The sequence below is a fragment of the Bombyx mandarina genome, chromosome 17 (genome assembly GCF_030267445.1).
Source record: "Bombyx mandarina strain Sakado chromosome 17, ASM3026744v2".
Taxonomy (NCBI): Eukaryota; Metazoa; Arthropoda; class Insecta; order Lepidoptera; family Bombycidae; genus Bombyx; species Bombyx mandarina.
The window spans coordinates 1,199,567-1,215,831 of NC_143223.1; the positions used below are offsets into that span (position 1 = coordinate 1,199,567).

General features: G+C 35.7%; 3 protein-coding genes across 6 annotated transcripts; 2 read left to right on the forward strand and 1 right to left on the reverse strand.

Annotated features, from left to right (window-relative positions):
* The first annotated feature begins 268 nt into the window (after positions 1–268).
* Positions 269–3,596, forward strand: LOC149501067 (protein C10). Of its 4 annotated transcripts, none has more exons than XR_016324438.1 (4): positions 269–620; positions 1,282–1,428; positions 2,236–2,281; positions 2,550–3,596. XR_016324438.1 is itself a non-coding variant. In XM_028176523.2 (3 exons), exons 1-2 carry the CDS (start codon positions 404–406, stop codon positions 1,413–1,415), a joined length of 351 nt encoding a protein of 116 aa, XP_028032324.1. In that variant the 5' UTR covers positions 270–403; the 3' UTR covers positions 1,416–1,428; positions 2,095–2,208. The 4 variants fall into 4 exon arrangements, 1 of the variants encoding a protein (XP_028032324.1); XR_003624737.2 differs by having other exon boundaries at positions 3,421–3,596; XR_016324439.1 differs by having other exon boundaries at positions 3,441–3,596.
* On the forward strand, positions 1,334–6,528 carry Bm_Bre5 (beta-1,3-galactosyltransferase). Its single transcript, XM_028176522.2, has 3 exons — positions 1,334–1,428; positions 2,236–2,281; positions 3,889–6,528. The coding sequence occupies exons 2-3, from the start codon at positions 2,255–2,257 to the stop codon at positions 4,921–4,923; spliced, it is 1,062 nt and encodes a 353-aa protein (XP_028032323.2). The 5' UTR covers positions 1,334–1,428; positions 2,236–2,254; the 3' UTR covers positions 4,924–6,528.
* On the reverse strand, positions 6,510–14,606 carry LOC114244626 (uncharacterized). The gene is made up of 7 exons (XM_089734184.1): positions 14,109–14,606; positions 13,818–13,892; positions 11,136–11,302; positions 10,039–10,259; positions 8,431–8,567; positions 7,913–8,061; positions 6,510–7,240 (listed from the first exon to the last, which is right to left on the reverse strand). The coding sequence occupies exons 1-7, from the start codon at positions 14,311–14,313 to the stop codon at positions 7,067–7,069; spliced, it is 1,128 nt and encodes a 375-aa protein (XP_089590310.1). The 5' UTR covers positions 14,314–14,606; the 3' UTR covers positions 6,510–7,066.
* Between the last annotated feature and the right edge of the window lie 1,659 nt (positions 14,607–16,265).

Genomic DNA, 16,265 nt, shown 5'->3' on the forward strand with positions numbered 1-16,265 from the left:
TAGTTCAAATATGTCTTATCAAATCGAAAAGTAAATTAAGGATGCCAGATTCTTATTGGAGGGTCTCTAAAAGACTTGAAAAGTATGGGTTTTCATAGTAGGGTTTGTTGGAAACTACCAAATTGTAGAACCCTATCTCCCTTGACGAATTTCGAGTTGGCAACGCTGTAATAAAGTGACCTACAATTTACAAGATTTGGCCTAAAGGTCTAGATACCAGGCCATAAACTCCACAAAAAAAAAAAAAGACCTACAATTTATTCTCTGAAGTTTGATTTGAACTAATTTGAAGTAATCCAGTAAAAATAACAAGAAAAAGTAATTCCTGAATTTCTGGCTTTTTTCAAACGAAAGCTGTTTTAATTAAATATTAGATCATGCGGCCATGATTAGAAACTAAAACATGTCGTCGCCTCAAAGCGTATCAGTCGATCAAATGCGACAAATACTAAATGAAATTATAGACGCCCTGGAATCGCCTGATTATGCTTCCAAACTCGATGAAGCTAAAGAAGCAGCTGGTAATGAGATGTTAAAAATGATGCAAATAGTCTTTCCCATGGTTGTGCAAATAGAAATGGAGACAATAAAGCACCATGGCTTCAATAATTCTCGTGAAGGTATGCCGAGCTCGTTTTATTGCATAGTTTTTCTTTCTTGTGATTTTATTTATACTTGCCATAATTTGGTTATTGTATACTAATGGTACCACAGTATTTTAAAATTACCAATTCACATGTTAAAATCAACAATAATTACAGATGGCAAAATTTTGCAAATATTTTATTTACTGGTGGTAGCACCTCTTGTGACGGGTAGGTACCACCACCCCGCCTATCTGCCGTAAAGCAGTAATGCGTTTCGGTTTGAAGGGTGGAGCAGCCGTTGTAACTGTACTTGAGACCTTAGAACTTATATCTCATTGTGGGTGGCGCATTTAAGCTATAGATGTATATGGGCTCCAGTAATCACCTAACACCAGGGGGACTGTGAGCTTGTCCACCCCATCCAGGAATTAAAAAAATTAAAAAATCGATTTCCATACAACCTTATAGGATGTACATCTCAACCCGTGTTATATTGAATTTGGAAAATTAAATAAAAGAACATAACATTTTTCACAGGCTCATTTCAAAATATATTAAAATTTGAAAACTTTCTTAGTTTTGCTTTAGTCCTTGAATGCAACAAGGGAACAACTGGGAAGTATTTAAAAAAAATGAACTGTTTAATTATGCTACTTTTATCACAGATATTTGACATGACAAAAATTCATCACAGGCATAGTTCAATTCACTCAGCTTATACGTGACCTGGAGAGCATTGATGGTGAGGTTGCCCGTCTTCATACTCAAATCCGAAGCCACTACCTGCCCCCTGTGTCCATCAGTTCTTCTGTTGACACATCTTTGTAAAACAGTATATAAGGTATGTAGTATTGTTATTCTTTTTTAGTCTGTGCAGCATGGTCTTTTTCATGGATAGTAGCTGCCTAGTTTGGATATGATGGTGGGACTACCACAACACTATCTACCACTTGAGATCAGTGTTTTAAAAAAAAAAATGCTACTGCATCTTCAAACGAGGCTTGTGGAGAGTATTAAGCGGTAGGCAGCGGCTTGGCTCTGCCCCTGGCATTGCTGAAGTCCATGGGCGACGGTAACCACTTACCATCAGGTGGGTCGTATGCCCGTATGCCTACAAAGGCAATAAAAAAAAAAACATCTTACATTTTTCGACTGTTTTTTTTATTATTTTACTTTCCAAGGGACTGCACTGTACTCTGCATAAGGTCTGATCTGTACATTATAAAGCAACAGACATTTTCTCTGCTGCACTTTGCTCTGCTTAAGCCTCCTAATAATTTATTAATTAATTGTCTTTTTTCAATAATCTTTTTATATAAAATAACTTTTATTGGGATCCATTCACCATCAAGTACCTGTGTATTCAAAGGATTTCAAAACACTACAGTATTAATAATTAATAAGTACATTTAAACCTAAAAATAAAAAAATATTAAAGCATTAATCAATATCTAATTTATACCTTTTTTAACACATTAAAAAAAATATATATATAAATCTGTTTTAGGTAAAACCTGGACTCCTACCGTTAGTGGAGTGTTGAGATTCTCAAAACTTGCATTTATTTTACAAACCAATATTTATTTATGTTTAATAACAAATAAATATTTGTAGAACTGTATTGTATTGTTTTTTATTTGTCTTTCAGATATTATCAACCTAACTAGATGTTAGGGAAAGATCCCAGAAAGCAGGTAAATAAATATTCATTCCTGTTTACCATATTAAAGCTTCTCACACATATTTAATGTAACATAAACATTGAATGTGTATTTGTATTAAACAATGCAACTCTGCTGACTCAAGTCCCACATGCCGGTACAAATTGTTCCAAGAAAACATGTACTCTTGTTTACAAATGACATTCACTATGAAGAAACAACATTGTGTAATAAAAACCAAATTTGCCAATTACAAATAATTACTGGGTGGTAGGATGTAATATGTGTCTATTTCTGTTAGGAAGCAGTCATCCATTTCAGTTTTAAAGGTGTGACAGCCGTTATACAATTCAATAGGGACTCACTACAGATTATCATGGTGAGTGGCAGCATTAATATTGTTATGTCTATGTACTCTAGTAAACTTGTTCATTCAAAAAAATCTAAACCTGTTTGTTATATCTGCAATAAGCAACCATATTATAAAAAATCCCGTAAAAGAAAGTTAATTACAGAGGACAGAGGTAAGGAGAACTGTCTTTTATGGCAGACAGGTTGATAAGTTCAGCTGTCTACAGAAAATTACAGCTCAAAATAGTGCTAATGTAGCAAGTGTTGATATGAAAGCAGTTGTAAATGCAGTCAAATGTGCGGTAAATATTTAATAAAACTTATGGTGCTTTTTATGAAATTAAACCATTTCCTAAAGTGGCGCCACCCTCATTGGTCACTTTTCGACGGACACTTTTTCATACACATGGACTATTGCTCCTTACCTCTACCTTCTTTAATTTAATATCAAATATACACATTATCGATGCAATGCAATATCAATTCCAGTATTACTTGGTTATTTATCAGTTAACAGATTATCAACACGAAACTTAAATAGAATGAATAAAGGCAGTCCATTCTAAAGTCTAGTGCAACTCTAGACCGCTCCAGACCAACCCAAAAACCACTCTACTAGGCATAATTAGAGAAAATTTCTTATCCTAACAATTCGTGTACATAATAACATGAAATGCATCCATTAAGACCAGTGATTTCGGTACACCAACGCTACATGTCGCACTTTGATGATGCTGGCGAGAGACCGCTCCTAAAGCATCAACTAAAAGATAATAGAAACTATTTTTTTTTAATTTATTGTTTTAACTTTATAATTTCAGACGTTTCTAATACCTTACAGTTTCTGTGGTCACGGACGACCGGGTTGTTAATCGTCGATATTAAAATTTTGTGCTAACTACCGTCAAATTTTATATAAAAACTAACTAAAGCATATATTCGGAATGTCGGAAATAGTAAAAAGTAAAACCAATAAATGAGCTATTAAACTCTAAAAGTGGTTTTAATTAAGATAAAACACGGACAAATACGGAAATCCAGTAAATTGTTTACAGTACCTAGCGGCATTTCTATTGGCACCCAGACGCCTGGGGAAACATTGTAGTCGCACACTGATTCAGTAACTGCTCAAGTTTCTTCACTTTTCTGTCTATTTGTTTATTAGTCTGTACCTATGTATATTACAAGGAAAATATTCTAAGGAAATGTGTCACCACAACATACGCATTTAATCATAGAACAAAACAAACATGCTGATTAGAAATATCATAATAGCAATTTTGTTTCAGATTGTGAAATATCGCGAATCTCAGTGTACGTTAAAAAGACTGATAATGAGGAAGAACCGATATAAATTGATTGTATTCGCTTTGGTGCTTGTATATGTTTACCATTTTTTTGGTGTCGGCGATTACGTGCAGTCCAAGAACTTCGATAACGATTTCAATTATCCTCTCAACGTAGACATTCGACCGATAGTCCAAGCAATACTGGAAGGGCAAAAGCCGAATGTTAAACCTATAAATTACTACCCGTACAAGTTCTTGAGCAACTACCGGCAATGCAGTGTCGTCAATAAACCGGATTTAGTCATAATAGTCAAGTCGGCTACAGACCATTTCGGACACAGAGATGCAATTAGAAAGACTTATGGAAAACCACATGTCCAGGGCTACAACGTGAAGACATTCTTCTTTTTGGGCGTGGACAATGCCAGTTCAGATGTACAGAAGAATATTACGAAGGAAATGACAGAATTCAAAGATATCATACAGATGTCTTTCCGTGACAGTTATTTCAACAACACCATTAAAACGGTCATGTCCTTTCGCTGGATCTTTCAGCACTGCGCCGAAGCTCAACACTACTTATTCACCGACGACGACATGTACATATCGGTACAGAATTTACTAAAATACGTTAGCGACGTGACGACCGCGAGCGAAAGAGACGGAATACTGTTCGCCGGTTACGTCTTCAAGTCGGCGCCGCAACGGTTCCGGTCGAGCAAGTGGCGGGTGTCCTTGGAGGAGTATCCCTGGGACAAGTGGCCGCCTTACGTGACGGCCGGGGCGTACGTGGTGTCAAACAAAGCGATGAAGATGCTCTACGTCGGAAGCTTGTTCGTGAAGCATTTCAGATTCGATGACATCTACCTCGGCATAGTCGCGAAGAAGATGGGCATAGTGCCAACTCATTGTTCGCATTTCCACTTCTACAAGAAGCCGTATGAGAGAGAGGATTACAGCGATGTGATCGCCTCGCACGGATATTCTAATCACGACGAATTGATTAGAGTGTGGAATGAACAAAACGCGTTGTGATTAAGAACGAAATTATCGTATGAGTCGCGCGTTTAGTCGCTCGCGGCCCGGACAACAAAACGATGCGATACGTCTTTAGAGACATTACGTTTTTATTCCATTTGATATCAGTTCATATGGCTGTATATATGTAATTATAACAGCTATCGTGCGAGTTGATTATGTAAATATTATGTGTTCTCGGAACACGACGTTGCGCCGCGACCATAGGCTGGACCCAAAACATATTATTGATCTTTATAACTTTTATTCTAGTTCGAATACTCTATTAGATTAATGTTAGGTAGATTAATTATGTAGTTAACAAACTAGACGAACGGAAACACCGACCAGTGTTAACAGCTCAGTGATTTTAAAGATAGAAATTTATTTATCAGGGTTTTTATTCGATTATAAACTTTTTGGGAAAAAGGATAGGGGTGATATTTCTACCGAGCGATAGACGGTCCGAATGCTGTCGTTTGGGAACTTGTCCTGCAAATATCGATAGCGCGATTCAGGTCTTTATGGTATTTTATCTGTACTAGTTACCGCTACGCGCTGCGTCTACTTTGTAGCTCTTTATATAAGTTACATATATGTAACTTATGTACGTTCGATAGTTCTGTTATGAATTTGACAGAGTACAACAATCAAATTCAATTGATTAATTAAACAAAGAGTAAAACTATTATTTTTATTTAGTGGTCTTGTTATAAATCTCGAATAACTTTGTTTTAATAAAACATATATTCTAATTAGTTATTAAAAATAGAGAGTCTCAAGTTTGATGAGTGATAATTAATATATTAGTGATAAATAAAGTCATCATTTTTAGTTTACCAAAATATTTAGTAGGGAACAGAAGGATGAGTCTGTTTTTTGCTGGAAGCGTCACCTTAAATAACCTTTGAATTGTCCTTTTCTTGGGATGTGTGGACTACAATTTTAGATAAATTATTTGAAGGAATCTCATCCTAGGAATTGTGGTATAGATCTGCGTTCTCCATAGAAATAATAAGAATTTAAGAAGGAAAAGTTAAGATCGTCCAACCTTATAGGTAGCATCGCGGCCTCCTGCTAACATCATGGACGATCCATGCAGTAGTGAAGCATCATTTACCGCAATGTGGGCTCTGATCGGGACCATTCATACAAGATTTTATAATTACAGACAGGAACAAGAAATTTGTATTTAATATAATTTAATAATTGTAATATAATTTAAAAATTGAATTGGCTTAACTAAAATTCTTAAGAAAATTAGTTTTATACTTTATAAGACTTACAAAAATGTTTTCAATAAATTTGTAAAAAAAGAAAATTAAATTTCAATGTTAGTCTAGATAAAAAATTTATATAAAAATTAAATTTCAATTTTAATCTAGAAAAGGACAAAGTACTCTTTCCGTCTCTTTTAAATCAAGCGCATACTTTAAACTTTAAGGTATGCGCTTTAAGGGTTAAAGTATTAAAATCCAAATCGAAAAATTACAATTATTTTTACTATAAAATAAAAATTTTGGACTAAGCCACTTCAATTCTAAATGTGTGATATCTCAACTTTGAGTCTATTCGTATAAATATAAATAAATAAAAGCAATAAATTGTTTAATCCCTCAAAAATGCATTTTATTGTTAAAATAACAATTACATAACGATTAACAACACGACATTTATAAATGATTAACAATGTTTATCGACTTACGTATAACAATTATAATTGAAAATTTTACCAACACATAGAACATATAAACACTATAAACTTAACAATTAAAATGTCATTTTAAAATACCCTGCTTAATTGTAAATTGTAATTACATACTATAATCTACAATATTTAGTTGGCCTTGCGTATTTAATCACATACACATGTATATATATGGTAGGTAGGTAGATGCCTTATAATTTTTATTTTATTAAATAAAGTAAAAATATTGAATGCTTATTACTCAGTACTTTTAACGGCCAACGTAATTTATAAAAAAAAAAACATTTTGACCGAGAACATACGAAGGCACGACGTGACTTCAAGAGAGAGACGTTTTAAGAAGGAAAATTTTATGTTAAACAAAATTAATATTTCGAATGCAATTTTTTTAGTGTGAGCGAATGCAACACTGATGTTCCGTTTGTGTTTTTTTAATTTTAACATCAACCCTTTTTATTTGTTCTCTAAACTAGAACTGAGTTCTTTGAAAACGTAAGTTATCTTCATGATGGCCAGCCAGAGGTCTTCGTCTGTTATTTCGCGGTGCAGAGTGAATCGAATAGTCTTCGAGTTAAACTCAGTAGCTTTTACGATCACACCTTCATCGTTCGGCGTCTTGCAGTCTCCCTAAAATTTTAGAAATATTTTTGTATGTTTACTGGCAACACTTATGCTTTGCGGACTGCAAAACTTATTCCCCGAGAAGAATGCAGCATACCATCTATGATGTATGAGTGTGCAAGTGTAGATTGATTTCAGTAATGGCCACAATTTAATTGAACTACATAATTCGAATCTGTATGTATTAAGAGATTAAATACTATATGAAATATTAAAGATGCTTCCTCATTACACTTGTAATTCTTAACAATGAAATTCGGCGTTGAGATGTATTTGTTGACTAACTTCAAAAGAAATTGGAGGTTCTCCATTCGACTACTTATTGTGTTACCTCACAAATTCTTTCTAGGAAAATTGATTTTGATAATTTTATTTTAGTACCTCTCTTATGGACCCAAGCTTATCAAGTTCTGCTCAGTAGTTTTTGAGTTATCCCTAATATATGCGCAATTTAATTGACTTTGACTACATAGATAACATACTCATTTTATTTCATTGAAAGTTTACGGCAAAATTAACACAGATTTGTATGGAGTTGGCAAGTTTGCCTACGTTTGCCGCTAGGGGCGCTGTTCCAACTGCATAAAAATGTGTTAACTTTTACGCGATCGAGAACGTTAAAAAAACTCACTAAGCACACAGATATATGTCTATGCAAGTATCAAAAGTGTTCTCGACCTGGGTTTCAGCGAGGCAGACCTGTGCCAGCCTCTGCACGAGCTGGTCGGCCGTCAGCGGCGCGTGCTCACAGATGCGCACGAGCACGATGTTCGTGTGCGTGTTGTGCGCGTCCACGGTGAACGCCTTCAGGAACAGACCCTCGATAACTGAGGATACGATTCCAGTTATTACCTACTTTAATGTTGTTTTCGATTAAACTGAAAAGGATTTATGAAATATTTGCTATTATTACAAACTGAAGTTGCTTTATTCTTAGAATTTCTTAAGTTAATATTACTGAAGGAGATTTATTGGTTTTTTTTCAGTGAACCAAGAAGTAAAGGCAATTTTTTTTCTTCTCTTAGATGGATGTACGAGCTCACAACCCTCTTGGTGTTAAGTAGTTACTGGAGCCTATAGACATTTACAACGTAAATGCCGACACCCACCTTTAGATATAGCTCGTAAGTTCGTCCACCCATAAATCCACCAAAAATAAAGATGGTCGACCTTAAAGTATGAACGTATAAACGCACCCTTGGCCAGCACCTGGGCGCGCTTGTGGTCCAGGGCGAGCAGCGGCACCACCTCATGCAACGCGACCAGCGCCGCGGCCGCCAGCACGCCGGCCTGCCGCATGCCGCCGCCCAGCATCTTGCGCGCGCGCCGGGCCCTGCGCGGGACCACACTACAGCTCGAGCCTCACAGAGCACGACCAGCCGGTACCACTGGTCTGAGTCATTTAGCAGCAAGCAGCGGCTTGACTCTACCCCTGGCATTGCTGAAATCCACGGGCGACGATAACCACTCACCATCAAGTGCCAAACAATAAAAAAAAGTATGTGTGTGTGTGTGTGTGTGTGCAAGTCACACACGGTAGAAGTGAAACTTATAAATATAGGAGCATACATATGGACAATGTTTAGTAGAGGATAGTGGGGATGCTACGAAGAGTCGCACAAAGAGGAGACCGAAAACGTCTAATGTGTTCTATCTCATTCTCTCGCCGGCTGAATCCTATACGTTTATGTGTTTGTGTCTCTATGGACTTATTTTTTCGTTTCATCGAGTTTGAAATCACAACGATTCTAAAGAAGTTTCACTTCAAAAACTCGTTACACGATACAAAAATATAATTTCGACTACACGTCTTATTAAAATCATACGTATCAAATCGTTCGTGACCACGTCCACTGTAAACTATTCGACCAGTCGAATAAACGAGCGATTAATGCAGTTTTATGTATCTTCATAACCTTTTCTTTGGTTGTATGTATGTACTGCCCTTGATAGTGATGTCACTATACAAAATAGTGCTCTCTTTGTCTAATATCAAATTAAAGCGCCTACAACTTCTGAACAGTGGGCTTAGTGCGAGTTTAACGTTCTGAATAGCGTAAAAGTTACCTTATATTTGTATGCACTGATCTGATATACTTATATAAAATAATTCACTCTCTGATGGATTCGCCTGAACTGTTATCTCAGATTTCACTAAACATTAAATTTAGTGCTCGTAGGGTCAACCAAAACAATTTGTTTGCATTGCTAATTTACAAAAACAATATATCTTACTATAATCCAATTACCCGAATGTGTCGCACCTATAACGAACTGGCAAGGTCGTCAATTGAGTTGGATATTTTTACTTGTAGGTTAGTTACGTTTAGAAAAATGTTCAAGGGCATCCTCCACGTTAGTAATAGGTAGGGTAATGTAATTTTTTAATGTATTATATTTTGATTTTTTTTTTCCTTACATTATAAGTTAGATTAGTTTTCGTTATCGTGTTGTTTTGTCGTAATTGTAAGGAACGTTGTTGTACATATTCAGCACTATGTCTTGTTTTGTCGTGCGCACATAACCTATGTTGCAAGCCAGATTTTGTTTCTTCTTACTTGTGTTTTTTTATGTATCTTAGCTTGTGATATGTATTGTGAGCCTAATAAATAAATAAAAGTATGAATGGGATTGTTTGCGTACGTTTGCCGCTAGGGGCGCTGTTCCAACTGCATACAAAATTGGCTTAACTTTTACGCTATCGAGAACGTTAAGAAGAGATTTTTAGCCAAGCCAAGGAGAGCCAAGACAGAATCAGTCAAGATGCATGCCGCGTGAGTCGGAGTAGCTACATTATTACTTACTGTTCGATGAAATGGTAGGACCCCACGAGCGCGGAGCCGACGGGGGCCGACAGTCCCTTGCTGAAGCAGACGGACACGGAGTCGCAGTCCCGCACCACGCGCGCCGCCTCCTCCTGCGCATGCGCACACGCGTTGAACAGCCTCGCGCCGTCCATGTGCAGCGCCAGAGAGTGTTTCTTGCAAAAGGCACCGACGTCGTCAAGAAATTTCAAAGGCAGGACCTGCAAATAGATGTAGCCTTCTGTATTACTGGTGGTAGGACTTCTTGTGAGTCCGCACGGTTAGGTTCCACCAGCCTGCCTATTTCTGCCATGAAACAATAATGCGTTTCGGTTTGAAGGGTGGAGTGGCCGTTGTACTATAAAAACTGAGACCTTATAACTCATATCTCAAAGTGGGTGACGGCATTTACGTTCTAGATGTCTATTGGCTCCGGTCACCACTTAACATCAGGTGGGCCGTGAGCTCGTCCAACCACATAAACAATAAAAAAATAAAACATACTCAAACTTCTCTTTTTTTCGGGCTGGGGGCCGAACCTCCTACGACGTCTCCGCGCCTAGGGGGCACGGGGTATGTGGGACTTGACGATCTGTAGATGTTGGGAGCAGACCGCGGGCTCAAGGAATTTTAGGGCCCTAACGCACTAAACGACTTCCCTGCACACCCGACGTCCGATCTCCGTCCGGGGTCAGAACCCGGTCAGAGTAGGAGGGTTCCCGCGGTCAACACTACAACCAGACTCGCGGCGCCACCCGGTTTCACGCAAGACAACAATGAGACAAGTAGAAGACAACGAACTTAGATCATTCGATTGGTAATGATCAAAGTTTGTAAGGTAATTCGCGGTTTACTTGCTCTTATTTTTATGTTTACTTATTTATAAGCGTTAGATAACCTTTTGGTGCCGTACCACATAATTATTCTAAGTAGATCAAGCTCACAATCTAATTGATATTTTACAAGACCTATTACAATATCGTAAATTCTTTCCGGTGTTACATAATTATAAACTAGTAAAACCAAATAATGGTACATGCATAGTTGGAATTAATAATTGTATGATAGAAACTCATGATACAAATGGTTCTTCATACCTTTCCTCCACAGTAATTATGGGTATTTTCGACGGCAACCATAGCCGTGACTGGTTCATGTATATTCGAACCCCTAATTCGATCCTCCAGCTCTTGCAGGTCGAAAGTGCCGTCGGGTTTATTGGCCACGGTCGAAAGCATCACTCCTGCTAAATGTGATGCTCCTCCTGAAGAATAAGATAAATAATTGGTTAAAATTATCCGTACACTTTTAATATAAAAGTCTTTGTAGTTATCATTAATAAAATAATAATAATAATAATAATTTTCCTATTACTCTGTACTATGTCTTTTTTTCTGTGTGTACATAAATAAATAAATAAATAAAATAAATAAAATACCCGTATCCCAATATAGATAAGGTTTAATTTTCAAAATGTACGAAATTCACCTTGTGATGTAGCATCGCTAACTGGTTAAACCGAGCTGTGAAAAATTCCACAAATATATCAACACAATGGAAGTTTTCCAATTACAGAGCATAATGCGACTCAGTGACGCACAATGCCGAATTATGCTGAAGCTTAATTGGAACGTGAATTAGTTTTCAAATGCATCAGCAGAGTGCGCTAAGTTAGCACAGTTTTAATTAACATTGATTATTTCTAAGAAACTACGACGAAAAGAAAGCCTTGCAATTTTTTTCAACATTAAATAATATTATTAACGATAATATAAACAAAATTTCGATCAATGCCAATTTAAAGAAAAAACACTTGTAAATTTTCTGTTACTGAGTCAGTATCGATTGCGAGCATCACGCGAGAGCAGTACTTTTGAGAGTGCTCGATTGTGCGAAGCGTTGCTGTAGTTGGAACATTCAACGTTGAGCATAAGCCGCATAATGCGCTCTTGTGCTGTAATTGGAAAACTACCAATATATAATTCGAAAAATTTTAATGTTAACTCATTTAATATTTGTTTTTAATTTCAAAAATATGTAATTCATTTTTACAGACGATAACACTTGGTACACATTGAAATTGTTTTACATACATTATTATTAGTTCAGCATAGAAAAGTTTTTCTAGGCCATTTATATGTATCTACATACATACTTGAAAGTGGAATCATTAAAATTCAAAATTATTCATTCAATTATTCAAAAAAGTATTATACAAACTTAATTTTATGAGCATTTTCAGCAATTATTTTAGGAATCCGAGATTAAGTGTTTTAAATGAAATAATGTTATCACAAAAACACAATTACGTAATATTGTAACAAAAAAAGGCTTAGATATAAAACATATTTAATTGTGACTATCTTTATTCACATTATCATTTGCTATTTACAATGACTTTATTGTGTCATAACCTTGTTTTTATACAGTTTTTGTGTAGGGTAAAAGAAATAACATGTTCTTTGTTTGCAAATAAAATATATTTATAATATCTAAACTACAATTGTAAAATTCATTATATAAAAGGCATTAATGTTAATCTTCAAAATATTTGTTGTTGAAGATTCTCCCCCCCCCCCTAGCTATTCAGGGGGAGCCTATTCTAGCTATGCACTGGCTGGTAGAAATTTACTAATACTGGCAAGAGCAGCGCTTTGTTTCTACACTTGCTTCTATCTGGTGGTAGAGAATCTACTACCTAGAGAATCTACCACCAGGTCAGAATTGCGACCCACTAAGAAGATCCAGGGAGAAAGAAACTCAGTGGGTTACATGATAATTAAATAATTGTTGATTAAAGAACTAAATTGGGCATTAACCTTTAATTAATTTATGCACACTCATTCTAGGTGTTTTTTTATACTTGTTTTTATAATCAATCTTCTAACAAAATAAGCTGAAAAACTTGTTTAACCCATTTAGGTTGATAACCAGACCAGTCTTTGAATCAAGAGAATGGTTAACCTGTTGGTGGTAGATGATCACTATTTCTCATAGATGTCATTGTCAAAAGCACTCAACAATCAAATCAACAATGAAATATCCCCAATGATTTCAACTAGCAAATATAACATTATTGTAGATAAACATATTGGTTGATTGCTACATTCTGTGGATCATATATAGCAAATTAGATGGTTATTTGGTTTTTCCATCTTGACAATCATTGATCATTGATATCATTGAGAAAACTACCACAAGAATAATCATATTTTACATAAACAGTGGAAATATAAAATAAATAATTACATAGATTTCTTTTGTTGGTACATAATTCAATTAAATTTAAACTAGACAGTTGTTGCCTAACATCTACTGATGAAAGATAGTAGATTAGTAGCAGATTGGTAGACAGCGGCTTGGATCTGCCCCTGACATTGCTGAAGTCCATGGGCGTTGGTAACCACTCACCATCAGGTGGGCATTATACCCCCTACTGCTATGCTGCCTATAAGGGCAATAAAAATAAATAAATAAAAAGATATAGTTTAACTACCAGTAGACGAGAATTTTACAATTTATAGTACTTATTTCCTTAAATTTTGTTTATTGGAGGGAAATAGGTTTTGAGATTTCATTATAGAATGCAGGTGTGATTTGACAGTTCTTCTTTGTTGGTTCTTGAAAGAGTGATAGTGGTCATCAGGTCTTCCTAACTGATTTAATAGTCAGCCTAGTCTTATCTGCACTATTAGTGAATATCAACATTTCAATAGAGGGCATCCAATACATATGCTATACTTACTTTTTCATAGTGACAATATTTACAAGGTACTAACCAACTTCATATTTATAAATGTGTGAGAGATCCCCGACGAATGCTTCAGATCCACGCTTGTTACAGTGCACCATAACTGTAAAATGCAATACAAATAATTATGAAGGCGGTCTCCTATATATTACTAGTAAGTCGACAATAAATCAACTATTTTATATACATTAAAACGAATTCCGTAAAATTATGAACTTTTCACATGTTTTTTTTACAATTCAGCACATCGTGATCACAGTGTTCGGAATGTATGTTCACAAATTTTTACGTTAGATCTCCAGTAATGATATCTACTTACTGGCAATAAGATTAGACATAGTTCCAGACGGTACGAACAAAGCAGCCTGCTTGCCCAGCAGTGCAGCTATTTTATTCTCCAAGGCGTTCACTGTCGGATCTTCACCGTAAACATCATCGCCCAAAGCAGAGTTCACCATGGCATGTTTCATAGCTTTAGTTGGTTTTGTAACTGTGTCTGAACGTAAATCAACTACGTGTGCCATTTTATCACAATTATTTAAAAAGACCGCAAACTAATTGTCGAAATTACTGCTAAACTTCAGATGATTTTAATGGGGCTTCACAGTAGGTATTTGTTATATTTATATCATTTTAAACAATAACAACTCGAGGTCATTCATTAGCAATTAGAATTCAGTAATATTATAATTTATTACATAAATAATATCAGTTCTGTACAATTCTCATAATTATTTCATAATTTTTCTTGACATGACAAATGTCAATCATAGATTATGATTAGACCATAGACCTAGGTTTCCTACTTCAGTGGATTAGACACTTAATTTAAATGTCAATAATCAAATTAGAATTTTTCATGGAAAGGCAAAAGTATTATACCATATAGCCTAATCTTTTATATATATTTTTTTATATATGAAAAATTTAAAGTATGATAAAGTGAAATGATACGATAAGAATAAAATGATATGAAGTGAAATGAAGTCCATTAATTGGGAATATTAAACAATCGTCATGAAATTAAATTAAATGAGATGAGATGATATGAGATGAAATATAATCTCAGTAAAACGGAGGTTATTTACCGAGACTTTTTCAGTGGACTTTTTGGAGGATCTCGAGAAGCTACGTCCAGCGGCTTTGTTACATTTCCCCACATTGGTACACTTTCACAGATCTTCTTCATCTTATCCCACAAGGTGGGGTCGGTATAGCTAATTTTTCTTTTCCATTCTCTACTATCAGTCGTCATCTCAACACTCACTCCTCTCTCTCTCATATCGTCATTCACACACTCCATTCATGTTTTCTTCGGTTGATCTCTTTCTCATCTACCTTACACTACAGATATTAAACAGAGAATAAACCACCGTTATTACACATTTAAACCTGAAGAAACACTAAATAGACAAAATAAACCAATTCACACAACTTCGCTCCTCGCGTTCCCGCCAAAAAGTCCTTTCCTTTTCCTTATAAAAAAGTCCTTTTCCATATTTTTTTTATTGCATAAGTGGTCAGACGAAAGATAATGCACGCAAAGTACCTCTTAATAATGTTCTTTACGTCCATCCAGTACGAATCACTTTGTACAATAACAGTGAACATCGACTTATCTTGGAATGAAAAAGACCTAAATGAGTCGTCTATTATCAAAGGCGGCAATCTGTGCATTTGGACAAAAAAAAATTATTGATATGTCAATACAGATTGATTTGAATATAATCGTTTCCTTCAAAGAATACGGTTCAAAACCTGCATTAAATAAAGGTTAATAGTTAACCTGTTATTTATCTAAGATGTCGTTCCGAAGAGTTTTGTGACTGCCAATGGAATACACAGTCAATAATTCGTTTTTCTGATTTACCAATCATTGTCCAAAAGTCAGATTGCCGGCTTTGATAATAGTCGACTCAAATAACGGATACAAAAAATATATACATATATATATATGTTTTTTTTACAAAGACTTTCATTGTGCTAGTTACAGACGAAAAATTTGATCATGACGCATGGACTATAGTATTTCATTGAAATGAACAGCAGTGGTTTCTTTTATACGAATAAACTTTGGTTGACACGACTGTACTCATATCACAATTTAAAAAAACGAACAAACTACTGGAGGATTCAGCAACGTGCCATTCGACCTTGTTACTCGTAGTAACGAGTCTTTTCGAAATTTGTAATAAAATCTTGAATGTATCCGAGAAGTTTGCATCTGTCGGTGCTACCCACCCCCTTTTTCAAGTTCTATCCAAGAGAGATTACCTAATTAATGGGGCGAAAAAGCGATTGTGAACCAGTGTCATTAATTCGACTTCTCTTACTTACTTACGAATTCTCTGGGCCGGGTCTGACAAATACCAGCTCCATACAGAAGAGGGCCTTTCGGATTATTGATAATCCTATTCTCACGGACTGTTTGGAACCTCTGGTTCTGCGGAGGGACTTCTGTTCTCTCTGTATTTTG